Source organism: Leptodactylus fuscus, chromosome 7 (assembly GCF_031893055.1).
Source record: "Leptodactylus fuscus isolate aLepFus1 chromosome 7, aLepFus1.hap2, whole genome shotgun sequence".
Classification (NCBI taxonomy): domain Eukaryota; kingdom Metazoa; phylum Chordata; class Amphibia; order Anura; family Leptodactylidae; genus Leptodactylus; species Leptodactylus fuscus.
This window is the reverse complement of record NC_134271.1, coordinates 154271427-154285413: the sequence shown is the minus strand read 5'-3', so window position 1 is coordinate 154285413 and position 13987 is coordinate 154271427. Positions and strand designations below refer to the sequence as shown.

General features: G+C 47.3%; 1 protein-coding gene and 1 long non-coding RNA gene across 2 annotated transcripts in view; one reads left to right on the top strand and one right to left on the bottom strand.

The window, feature by feature from the left end:
• The window catches only part of LOC142213476 (NACHT, LRR and PYD domains-containing protein 3-like), a 100235-nt gene extending 97794 nt beyond the window's left edge, over positions 1 to 2441 (top strand). Inside the window, exon 6 of the mRNA XM_075281825.1 lies at positions 2354 to 2441. Within this exon, the coding sequence (XP_075137926.1) occupies positions 2354 to 2441 (88 nt within the window). The remainder of the gene's footprint in view (positions 1 to 2353) is intronic.
• The window catches only part of LOC142214380 (uncharacterized), a 572210-nt gene that overhangs the window by 201458 nt on the left and 356765 nt on the right, over positions 1 to 13987 (bottom strand). The gene's annotated exons all lie outside the window — the stretch shown is intronic.

Genomic DNA, 13987 nt, shown 5'->3' with positions numbered 1-13987 from the left:
TACTGAACTGTATGCTGTAACCATCTTGGAAAGCTGCTGGAGCATCTGTTGGCATTGTTCAATAATAGTTATTTGGTTTACCTCTAAAACTGCCTGGACTCCTGAGTTGTTGTCTGCATCACCATCAGGACACCTCCTGAAGAACATCCACATGGCTCAGTATCGAGAGGTCCCCTCTCCTACAAGGAGTGCCCCGGGAAAAGACAAGAACTGCAGGTGTCCCCATTTACTGCACAGCCTAGTGGAGGATTCGGAGTGTGTGAGTAACGCACCAGGCCTATCAGGTGGCGCAGCCCGTGTCATCGTATTCCGCACTCTCTGATCCCGCTCCATCGGGTTGCTGCATATATACACTCAGTGGCCAAAAGTCACGGGAAAGCGTTTCCCAGTGCCTTTTGTGTCGGATATGACGCTCAAACAGTGTGACATGATGCGGCCTATGGCGCTAGTGTTGCCAGGATATCTGAGTAGTCTGATGCAGAAAGTTGTCTCGTGAACATAGCAGCACGTTGCGAGTTAAGTGACTTTGAACGTGGGATTATAATCGGTGCAAGACGCATGGGGCATAGTATTTTGGAGATCACCTAGGAATTTGGATTTCTGAGGTCAACAGTATCTTGGATGGGTTTGCAATATCGCAGAGACATCGTTGGCAGCCACGTAAACCGGCGCAACGGTCTACCAGAAGTGTTCGATGAACGGATGTCACATCCACAGAGTCGTATGGGGCTCTCGACGGTCTACCGAGGGTCAAATCGACGTTGATTTGAATGTGGGGCACCAGGACCCCATTTACACCAAGACTGTATGCCGAGAACTGCACCGCATAGGCTCAACAGTTGACCCCGTGTCCCTTTGCTGACGCTGCAACACACAGCTCGAAGACTGGCATGGGCTCATGACCATCGTCATTGGACCACGGAACAGTGGCGGCATGTGGCATGGTCTAATGAATCACGGTTCCAGTTGTACAGAGCCGATGGACATGTGAGAGTGTGGCATATGCTTCATGAAGCCATGGACACCTCCCTGCATGCCAACAGGGAGGTGTCCGGGCAGGAATTGGCTCCCTCATGGTCTGGGCCATGTTCACATGGTCGCAGTTGGGCCCCATTGTCCAGGTGCAGGGATCAATGACTGGTGCTCGATACGTACAACTTATGGCTGACCATCTGCACCCCTTTCTGGTGTTGGAGTTCCCTGATGGGGATGCTGTGCACCAACAGGACAATGCAACATGTCATCGCTCGTTGGTAGCACGGGACTGGCTTAATGAACACACCAGTGACCTCACGACCCTTGATTGGCCTGTCTGCTCGCCCGACCTCAACCCCATAGAGCATTTAAGGGATGCTGTGGATACCAGTGTCCGCTCCATGGACCCAGTGCCAACTACACAGGAGCAATTGTGGGCTGCAGTGCAGACTGCGTGGATCAATATCCTTCCAGAACTCTTCCTACACTTCGTGGAGTCCAGGCCTCGTCATCTTGCTGCAGTTCTCAGGGCTCACGGAGGGGCGACCCGCTATTAATGGCGCATCCGGTACCTTCACATGACTTTTGGCCACTGAATGTATATATATATATATATATATATATATATATATATATATATATATATATATATCATGTTCCTGTTGTGTTATAATGCACATTTGAGAAAGGGTTTTACCTGAAACGAGTTGTGTGTTACACATTTTTATAATAAAGATTTATTCAAGTTGGACCAGCTCGCCATCTCCTCTTTTTTTGCAACCGTCTGGATGTAGGACTTTGTGTCCATTCAAAGAAACCGGTTTCACAGCGGAGGGGCCACTTACAGACACTGGTGGTTTGCTTTAAAAACCCCTTGAAATGAATGGGATTTTAAACTGACCGCCGGCAAGCCGTCCTCAAGCTGTAATTCCTGGTATTTAGGTGGAATCATGGCGGGCGGACAGCGGCGCGAATGTGAACACCACATGACTGACTCGGAGGTGGTGCGGTCAGTGACAGTTCTCAGTGTAACATTAACCACCAATTCATCTAATTACTGATCGATGAAAGTGCCGGAGATTGGTAAAGACACCGGAGACTTTGCCATTACAATTCCTGGTATCTGTTCATCTACATGGTCAGGAGAACTGAAGAGACAGGACTGATCATAGAGATAAGCGGCGCCTGCCATAAGTAGCTATAGAAGGGTCATGTGACCTCCAGGAAACAGCGGTAATTGTAATAATAAATGCCCAGTGTCACCACAAGATTGTACAGATTCATCCTCAGCAGATCTAGTCACTGACTAATCTGAGGTCAGGAGCAAATCCTCCCAATACAAAGTCACTAATACTGCGCTGTCTGTTTTATGTTCTAGTCTGTGGGACAATGGATTGTCTGAAGAGGAGAGGAAAGAAATAAGAAAGCTGAGAAGACACAGATCAGATATGGAGATATATTACTAACTAAACCAGAAGCCGGGTGTGTATGTGCGGAGCAGATAACAAGACTTTATGGTGAATACTTCGGTATTAGGGTAGCATGTCTCCACATTGGAAAAACGCGTTTTGCTGTAGTGTAGCATGTCTCCATATTATGATAACTATAATGACGACAATAATGATAATTATTCATGACAAATTTTCTTAATGATAATTATTTATTACTTGAAAAATATTAATTGTGAATAGAGATGAGCGAACACTAAAATGTTCGAGGTTCGAAATTCGATTCGAACAGCCGCTCAATGTTCGTGTGTTCGAACGGGTTTCGAACCCCATTATAGTCTATGGGGAACAGATACTCGTTAAGGGGGAAACCCAAATCCGTGTCTGGAGGGTCACCAAGTCCACTATGACACCCCAGGAAATGATGCCAACACCTCTGGAATGACACTGGGACAGCAGGGGAAGCATGTCTGGGGGCATCTAACACACCAAAGACCCTCTATTACCCCAACATCACTGCCTAACAACTACACACTTTCCACATTCAAAAAAACCTCTATCAAAGTGGGAAAATACCTGGAAACCTTCTTTACTCCCCAAATGGATGGACACAAACCCCAATTTAAGCTCAACAAACAGTAACAACCACCCCTTTAAATCACGTTCCCCATGACAACCACAAATGGAATAGGCAATGGGAATTCCAAAAGCCCTCACCCTTAACTGTCATTTTGAGTGTGTGTGTGTGTGTGATGTGGTAAGACCTTCCAAAATTCACTTTTCTAGCCCTTAACATGAGCCCTTCCAAACAAAGTTACAGGACCTTAAGCTGAGCTACCAGCAGAGATTGAGGCCCTTGGCATGAGTAGAGCCTTGCACCAGCAGTGTTTTTGGCACTTAGGGTGAGTTGAGCCTTGTACCAGCGTGTGTCCCTTAACATCAGGCGGGCCCTAAGTTCTGCGCTTTGCACAAAAGTTCCACATTAACTAGGCTGAATGGTACAAAGATTAGTAGGCCCGAGAACCAGGAACAGGTCTTGCAATGGCTGTCGGATAACGCTTAAAGCACATTGTCCACCAGCCAGGCAGCCTCTACCTCCTCTTACCCAACAGTCTTGTCCTCCTTCCACCCAAAATTCCCAATCTTCCCAGAACAATAACCCCAACTGTCCCTGCTCCCCAGAGCTGTTCTCCCTTCCTTTGACTGTACCGCAACCTGCCCCTCCATTTCGCGATTCCACGGACCTAACAGACGAGTATCTGTGTCCAGATGCTCAAACACTAGAGTCTCCTCCATTCCATCTCCGGTCGATTTGGTGGCGGATGACCAGCAACCCACCCTCATCGACGACGATGAGACGCAGTTGCTGTCAGGGCAGCCAGTTGACATGCGCATTGTGCAGGAGGAGGAGGCGAGACAGGAGTTGGAAGAGGAGGTGGTGGACGACGAGGACACCGACCCCACCTGGACAAGGCAGATGTCAAGCTGGGAAAGTAGTGTGGATGTTGAGGCAGGTGCAGCACCAAAAAGGGTAGCTAGAGGCAGAGACATGTCCAGAGGCAGAGGTCAGCTGCTTTGCCGAAGCCAGGCCAGACCCGGAATGTCCGAAGATGTTCCCTTTTGTACCCAGCCCAGAAAAACTCCCCCATCGAGGGCACGTTTCTTGAAGGTGTAGAGTTTTTTCAAGGAATGCGCCGAGGACAGATATAGTGTCGTCTACACAATTTGCCTCTCGAAATCGAGTAGGGGCCCTGAGAAGAGCAACCTGTCCACCACTTCAATGCACCGTCATTTGGAATCCAAGCAATGGAATCAGTGGCAGGCAGCAACGGCAGGACAAACGTCGCCCGCCGTTCATGCCACTGCCTCTGCTCACAGTGCTGGCGATGCACTCCAGAGGACGAGCCAGGACATCACTTCATCTGCCTCCGCCACTTTGTTGACTTCTCCCTCATCCTCCCCTGTTTCTGTCTTATCTCCTTCTCCTGCACCATCAAAGGCACCATCAGGCGCTTCTTTACAACAACCCACCATCTCTCAGACATTGGAGCGCCGGCAGAAATACACCGCTAACCACCCACCCACGCAAGCCTAGAACACCAACATCGCTAAACTGCTGGCCCAGGAGAGGTTGGCGTTCCGGCTTGTTGAAACTCCCGCCTTCCCGGACCTGATGGCAACTGTGGCACCTCACTATGCCGTCCCTAGCCGTCTCAACTTCTCCCGGTGTGGCGTCCCCGCCTTGCACCAGCACGTGTCACTCAACATCAGGTGGGCCCTTAGTTCCGCGCTTTGCTGCAAGGTCCACTTGACCACTGACACATGGACAAGCGCCTGTGGTCAGGGATGCTGCAGTGCTTATCTTTAATGACAGGCAGGGTGAATGTGGTGGAGTCTGTTCCCCGGGTGCAAACTGGGGTGGCCTATCTCCTCTCCCTGGCCAAAATTCATGGCAGGAGTAGACTGAAACCCTACGAAGCTGCAACCTCCACCCCAGCTACTAGCGGAAAACACTGTAACACTGGCATGGGGAGATGTCAGCAGGCCGTGCTGAAACTGATCAGCTTGGGGGACAGACAGCACAGTGCCTCCGAGGTCAGGGATGCCATCCTGGCTGAGATGGCATTTTTTTTTCCCTGCTACACCTGGGGCCTGGCATTTTTACGCCTGTGATAATGGCTGGAACCTGGTAGCGGCTCTGGAGCTTGCCAGCCTCCAACACGTTCCATGTTTGGCCCACGTCTAACCTAGTGGTGCAAAGTTTTTTAAAAACATACCCAAATGTACCGAAGCTACTGTTGAAAATGCGGCGCTTGTGCGCCCACTTTTGCAAGTGCACAGGAGTCGCTGCTAGCCTAAAAACACTCTAGCAAGGCCTACATCTGTCCAAACACAGGCTGTTGTCCGTCATTCACACACGCTGAAACCCTACAATACCATATCTTGAGCAGGGTGTGTGAGCTGCACAGACCTTTGATGGAGTTCCATCTACAAAACCCAAGGGTTCCTCAAAGTCAGCAACCAAAGTTTCTGCACCATGAGTTTCCAGGGGTGGCAGAGTTATGGCTAGGGGCAGAGGCATGGATAGGGATGATGTCTAGGGGCAAAAGCAGTGTGGATGTGGAGGCAAGCTAAGCAGGAAAAACTGGGGGTACAAGCTAAGGCATGGACTGGGGTGATGTCTAGGGACAAAAGCAGTGTGGATGTGGAGGCAAGCTAAGCAGGAAAAACTGGGGGTACAAGCTAAGGCATGGACTGGGGTGATGTCTAGGGGCAAAAGCAGTGTGGATGTGGAGGCAAGCAAAGCAGGGAAAATGGTGGCTAGAGGCAAAGGGATGTCCATAGACAGCAAGGGCAAAGATGCAAAACTCTCCCGTTTCAAGAATTTTCCTGACTTGTCTCCCCACAAAACATTCCTGGGAGGAGGGCTGAAACACCACCCTCCTCCGCTGTTAAATTGACCCCAGCTACGAGCTGGAAACGCTGCAACACTGGTGTGGGGAGACGTCAGCGGGCCGTGCTGAAGCTCATCAGCTTGGGGGCCAGACAGCACACTGCCTACAAAGTGAGTCATGCCATCCTCGATGAGACGGCAATGTGGTTTTTGCCACTGCACCTGGGCCCAGGCATGTTGTCATGTGTGATAATGGCCGTAACCTGGGATTGGCTCTGTAGCTTGGCAGCCTGCAACATATTCCATGCCTGGGCCACGTTTTTAACTCATTGCTGCTAATCTTTTGAAAAAGGTACCCCAATGTTCCTGAGCTACTGGTGAAAGTGCGGCGCTTGTGCGGATAGTTTTTAAAGTCTATAGTTGCCGCTGCTAGCCTCTATGCACTCCTACAACGCCTGTACCTGCTGGAACAACGGCTGTTGTGCGACGTCTCCACACTGCTGGCACTAAACATATCATGTGTTGAGCAGAGTGTGTGAGCAGCACAGACCTTTGATGTAGTTCCAACTCCAAAACCCTCGGGTTCGTCAAAGTCAACTCCCTCAGTTGCTCAACCATGAGTGGCCATGGGTGGCAGACTTATGTGAAATCCCATCCCATCCATTGCACTGGACACGAAACATTAGCATGCGCTCAGCACAACTTTGGATATGGCAGCTGCGTTAAGCAGGGTGCAGGGTACAACACAGACCAGGCCCGAGCACCAGGAACAGGTGTTAGAAATACTGCAGCATCTGCCATTTCCTTCCAATTTTGGGGTTTTGGACCCGCCACCGACTTGTCTGGACCTAAGTGGGGATCATGAGACACAGTTGCCATCAAGGCAAGCTGTGGTCATGTGCGGTTTGCAGTAAGGGGGCAGTGCGCAATTGGAAGAGGAGTTGGTGGATGACGAGGCCACCGACCCCACATGGACAGGGGTGATGTCTAGGGGCTAAAGCAGTGTAGATGTAGAGGGAAGCTAAATCAACAAAAATCCTGGATAGAAGCAAAGGCATAAACTGGGGTGATGTTTAGGGGCTAAAGCAGTGTAGATGTGGAGGGAAGCTAATTCAACAGAAAAAAAAGGGTAGAAGCAAAGGCATAAACTGGGGTGATGTTTAGGGGTGAAAGCAGTGTAGATGTGGAGGGAAGCTAAGCAGCAAAAACAGTGGGTAGAAGCAAAGGCATGCAAAACTCTACCCTGTTGGAAGACTTATTCCTAGGTCTGGAACACGTTAATGGCCCCCCTGGACAAATTACTGCCACTCAGGGGCCTAGTGTCACCAGGAGGGACAAGTATAGGCGCATGTTGTGGGAATACCTGGCCGACACCAGCTCTGTCCTCTCCGATCCCTCTGTGCTCTACAGCCTACACTTATTTTCTCATCTTTTTTTCTGAACTGCACATCTCTTGCCTGCTTCCTTTGGGATCTTAGAAATGGTGGTCCACTTCCACAGATGGTAACTTCAATAGACAGTGTAACGGGAGTAGCTGAGGGATCGCTGTCTTAACCACTTTTTGGCACAAAATTAACTTCCAAAGCCAAATATGGTGCAAGTATATGATGCAAGGACACCTACACACCTATCTCTGACACATTGGGGAGTTCACCCTCATGCGCCCTTTTGGCCTGCACCATCATGCGCCTCTTCCCAGCCACTCCACATTTCCCAAGCTTTTCATTGCAGGCAGAAGTACAACACAACCCACCCCCATGCACAAGCCTTTAACAGCCTCATCGATAAACTGCTGGCCCTGGAGATGTTGGTGTTTGTTTATGCTTCTGGAGACCCAGGCCTTCCGTCAGCAGATGGCAGCTGGGGCACCTCCCTATGCTGGGCCTAGCCGTTACTACTTCTCTTGGTGTGCTGTCTCTGCCTTGCGCCTGCATGTGTCCCATAACATCAGTCGGGCCCAGAGCTCTGCGCTTTGCTGCAAGGTCCACTTGACCACCGACACATGGACAAGCGCCTGTGGTCAGGGATGCTGCAGTGCTTATCTTTAATGACAGGCAGGGTGAATGTGGTGGAGTCTGTTCCCCGGGTGCAAACTGGGGTGGCCTATCTCCTCTCCCAGGCCAAAATTCATGGCAGGAGTAGACTGAAACCCTACGAAGCTGCAACCTCCACCCCAGCTACTAGCGGAAAACACTGTAACACTGGCATGGGGAGATGTCAGCAGGCGGTGCTGAAACTGATCAGCTTGGGGGACAGACAGCACAGTGCCTCCGAGGTCAGGGATGCCATCCTGGCTGAGATGGCATTTTTTTTCCCTGCTACACCTGGGGCCTGGCATTTTTGCGCCTGTGATAATGGCTGGAACCTGGTAGCAGATCTGGAGCTTGCCAGACTCAAACACGGTCCACGCATGGCCCACGTTTTCCAACTTGTTGGTGCCATGTTTCTTTGAAACCTACACCATTGTGCCTGATATACAGGTCAAAGTGGGGCCATTTTCGTAAGTGAGAACTAGCCTCTGCTAGGCAGAAAACATTCAGAGCACACTCCTCTCATCTTCGCACCGTTGGCTGGCGGAGGAAGACGAGGGGGTTGGAGTGGCATCTGATGTCCCTGTCCCACACGAGGCTAGAGGGTGCACTTCAGTGCATCCCATTGCTTCACCACAAATGGTGTGAAGGGGAGTGGAAAATGGAGGAAATGGAGAGTGACCCTTACAGTTGGGGCCAGCAAAGGCATGCCAAGTAACACACTGGCACACATGGCTGACTTCATCTTGGGTTGCTTTTCAACACATATTTCACATCATGAAGAACAAATAATACTGGATTTTTACAAGCCTCGAACCCCGGTCTAGGTCTAATGTCTGTTCCTTTCTTATATTAGGGGAGAGGGAAAAAAAATTACTTCAGTGATACGTTTAGCGTACATAGACTGACTATTAATGTGTATCCCACTTAGTGTTGTTAGGGTTACACACCGTCACAACCTGGCTAAAGCTTCTATAGCTGTTAATAAAGTCAACATAACTTTACGGTATCCAAAAAGACAGCTGGTACCGACAGAGAGCAAGACAAATGTCACCCAAAGCTGTGAGCTCTGAACACCCACAGTGACTTTGGCGTCATCATCATTATTAGGGAGCGGGTGGTAATAAATAACTTGGCAGTGCCTAAAACCCAAAAAGCTTATACAACTATATTTACATTAAGATACACAAATGACACTTTTCAGTAGCATGTCATGAGACAAGCTGATAAGCTCTTCCTTTGTGCAGTGCTATTTGAAAGTTAAACGCTGCCTTTATTTTAATTCTGGAGAAGGTGCAGACATTAGATTTAGAACATGTTGTCTTCATTGTCCAAATCCTCTATATAGGTAACGTGTTTTTCGGGCCGAGCTGTCTGGGAACGAGCTGGTGCAGCACTGACAACCTGGGTGAATATGGCAAGAGCCTGAGATGTAGGGTGAATGAATCCCCAAATTATTTGTGGAATTCCCAGTGAGACAATGGCACTATCTACCAGTAGCAAAAATTGTGGGTGCACGTAACCCCAATATATTCTTTGAATTCCCAGTGAGACAATGGCACTGTATAGCAGTAGCAAAAATTGTGGGTGCACATAACCCCAATATATTCTTTGAATTCCCAGTGAGACAATGGCACTGTATAGCGGTAGCAAAAATTGTGGGTGCACGTAACCCCCATATATTCTTTGAATTCCCAGTGAGACAATGGCACTGTATACCAGTAGTAAAAATTGTGGGTGCACGTAACCCCAATATATTCTTTGAATTCCCAGTCAGACAATGGCACTGTATACCAGTAGTAAAAATTGTGGGTGCACGTAACCCCAATATATTCTTTGAATTCCCAGTCAGACAATGGCACTGTATACCAGTAGTAAAAATTGTGGGTGCACGTAACCCCAATATATTCTTTGAATTCCCAGTGAGACAATGGCACTGTATAGCAGTAGCAAAAATTGTGGGTGCACGTAACCCCCATATATTCTTTGAATTCCCAGTCAGACAATGGCACTATATACCAGTAGCAAAAATTGTGGGTGCACATAACCCCAATATATTCTTTGAATTACCAGTGAGACAATGGCACTATATACCAGTAGCAAAAATTGTGGGTGCACATAACCCCAATATATTCTTTGAATTCCCAGTCAGACAATGGCACTATATACCAGTAGCAAAAATTGTGGGTGCACATAACCCCAATATATTCTTTGAATTACCAGTGAGACAATGGCACTGTATACCAGTAGTAAAAATTGTGGGTGCACATAACCCCAATATATTCTTTGAGTTCCCAGTCAGACAATGGCACTGTATACCAGTAGCAAAAATTGTGGGTGCACGTAACCCCAATATATTCTTTGAATTCCCAGTGAGACAATGGCACTGTATAGCAGTAGCAAAAATTGTGGGTGCACGTAACCCCCATATATTCTTTGAATTCCCAGTCAGACAATGGCACTATATACCAGTAGCAAAAATTGTGGGTGCACGTAACCCCAATATATTCTTTGAATTCCCAGTGAGACAATGGCACTGTATAGCAGTAGCAAAAATTGTGGGTGCACGTAACCCCCATATATTCTTTGAATTCCCAGTCAGGCAATGGCACTATATACCAGTAGCAAAAATTGTGGGTGCACATAACCCCAATATATTCTTTGAATTACCAGTGAGACAATGGCACTGTATACCAGTAGTAAAAATTGTGGGTGCACGTAACCCCAATATATTCTTTGAATTACCAGTGAGACAATGGCACTGTATACCAGTAGCAAAAATTGTGGGTGCACATAACCCCAATATATTCTTTGAATTCCCAGTCAGACAATGGCACTGTATACCAGTAGTAAAAATTGTGGGTGCACATAACCCCAATATATTCTTTGAATTCCCAGTCAGACAATGGCACTGTATACCAGTAGTAAAAATTGTGGGTGCACATAACCCCAATATATTCTTTGAATTCCCAGTGAGACAATGGCACTGTATAGCAGTAGCAAAAATTGTGGGTGCACATAACCCCAATATATTCTTTGAATTACCAGTGAGACAATGGCACTATATACCAGTAGCAAAAATTGTGGGTGCACGTAACCCCAATATATTCTTTGAATTCCCAGTGAGACAATGGCACTGTATAGCAGTAGCAAAAATTGTGGGTGCACGTAACCCCCATATATTCTTTGAATTCCCAGTCAGAAACTGGCACTGTATAGCAGTAGTAAAAATTGTGGGTGCACATAACCCCCATATATTCTTTGAATTCCCAGTCAGACAATGGCACTATATACCAGTAGCAAAAATTGTGGGTGCACATAACCCCAATATATTCTTTGAATTACCAGTGAGACAATGGCACTATATACCAGTAGCAAAAATTGTGGGTGCACGTAACCCCAATATATTCTTTGAATTCCCAGTCAGACAATGGCACTGTATACCAGTAGTAAAAACTGTGGGTGCACATAACCCCAATATATTCTTTGAATTCCCAGTGAGACAATGGCACTGTATAGCAGTAGCAAAAATTGTGGGTGCACGTAACCCCAATATATTCTTTGAATTCCCAGTCAGACAATGGCACTGTATACCAGTAGCAAAAATTGTGGGTGTATATAGCCCCAATTCTATTGCTAGGGGACTTGCAGGGTATTTCTGAGGTGAAGGTGGGGGGGCACACCGTTGGAACGGTGATTTGGGGTGTATATATGGGGTATACGGGAATACACTGTCAGTGTGTTCCATTCAGGATCCTGGGAAAGCTGGGTTGCGGCGATTGAGCCCGTCAGTGCCACGTTACACTGACAAGCTTCTCCCTGGAATTTAGCTCTTATAAGAGCTGTTGGTTGTCTTCTCCTTCCTATCCTAGCCTGTCCCTGCCTACCCAGAATCTAACCCCTAGCTAGCTGGACGGAAACCTCCGTCCTCGGTGAATTGCAAGCTCAGAATGACGCGAACCTGGGCGGCGCTGTTCTTTTAAATTAGAGGTCACATGTTTTCGGCAGCCAATGGGTTTTGCCTACTTTTCTCAACGTCACCGGTATCGTAGTTCCTGTCCCACCTACCCTGCGCTGTTATTGGAGCAAAAAAGGCGCCAGGGAAGGTGGGAGGGGAATCGAGTAATGGCGCACTTTACCACGCGGTGTTCGATTCGATTCGAACATGCCGAACAGCCTAATATCCGATCGAACATGAGTTCGATAGAACACTGTTCGCTCATCTCTAATTGTGAAGAAACAGAATCATGGCAAATGGACAAAACAGAAAGTTAAAAAAATCAACGTTGCTCCGAAAAATTCATAGTAAAGGAAACTCAGCAATTATGTCGCGAAACGGAGTCTCTCGATGCTGCAGTCTCCACCAGTATTCAGCCAAATGTCCTGGCAACAAATTCGGCGAAGTACCACACATCTTCCGCAAAATTTCCATTTTCACATGGCCCCAATTTGCCTCGATTCTCTGGGTGTTGACGCCGGTGAAAGGGTTTACAAAATTTTCTTCATGATTTAAAGTACGATGAGTTTACTGAAAACCAGGCCAATTTGGAATATTTGCATAAGCTCAGCTGCTGCTGGTGATTAAGCTGTTGATCCGACAGAAGTAATCGATTTTGCTTTGCAAATTCAATAGCCAGATCTTCAGTTGTCGTTAGATCACAGAATTCGTAAATATTTGGATCCAAAGCCATTATCACTGCAAGTAATAAGAACATTTGTCGTGAATAATTATCATTATTGTCGTCATTATAATTAGCATAATATGGAGACATGCTACACTACAGCAAAACGCGTTTTTCCAATGTGGAGACATGCTACCCTAATACCGAATACCTCTTCATAGCTTCTGGTGCATTATGGGTAATATCACTCATCTACATATGATCACATGATCTGTCACCTGATTACCAGGACATATAGAAGCAGTGACTCTGCTGCGCTCTCTGTGGTATATACACTGAGCTTAAAGGAGTTCTCCAACTTCCAAAAATGATCTGTAACACATCCAGAGCAGCTAAATCCTCCCTGTCCCCTTGTGCAGCCTTTTCTTGGCTTTAGTTTACTTGCTACTCCTTGTATCCCTCTTATTTACATGCAGTGAATCTGTGAAGAAACTACATTTCCCATGATGCATCTGCCGCGGTCACTCTCTGTGTTTGCTGCTCACAGGGGGGAGGGCGGACTGAGCATGAACAGAACATCACAGAACATGTGACCTCAGATTTGGGATTTATTACCTGTGATTTCATTGCAGGTGAGAGCCGAGAAGGGAGGGGCACACAGAGAGTGATGCATCATGGGAAATGTAGTTTGTTCACAGATTCACTGCATATAAATAATACTGATACAAGGAGTCTCAAGTAAACTAAAGCCAAGAAAAGGCAGCACAAGGGAGCAGCGAGGATTTAGCTAGTGTGGATGTGTTTGCAGATCATTTTTGGGAGTTGGAGAACCCCTTTACTGAGCGCTGTATATAATGAGAAAGAGAAGAAATAGTACAAACCTGTTTCTACCTTCTCAGAAGAGACCAGGATATCTATGGCCACTGAGCACATGAGCCGCTGCTATGTTTGGTGTATGGCCGTGACACTGTAACATCTATGGGAGGATGTTACAGGATAAAACACATGGAGCTTATTACACAGATGGGGCTGGAGGGTCTAGGGGCGGCCATACTGTAGTCTGTGAATTCATGGCCGTCTGCTCTAGGGACATCAGTGTCCTCATCTATGTAATATACAGGATCCAAGGGCATAACTACCAGGGCAGCAGAGTATAAGATAAGATATTCCTTTAATAGTCCCACAATGGGGAAATTTCAGTGATACAGTTTCATAGATGGCACAGTAGTATATAACAAGAGAGAAAAACACATACAAGCTCATGGCAGATAGAGGTGGGGGACATATGCAGCTATCATGATAACATGTGGCAGTTCCTTTGGTAGGTGGTGAGATCTCCTGCTCACAGCTGATAGTTCGGTATCTTGCATCAGCACTATTGTCCATTAACCACAAAAAATGCCCCAAATGTCCTTCATCACAAGCCCTTCTTCTCCTCCTCCTTCCTCCTTACCACTGTGTTCTACTTCCCCAAAGAAGTCTGAAGCCATCCAGGTGTACATGGTGCTGTTATCTTGC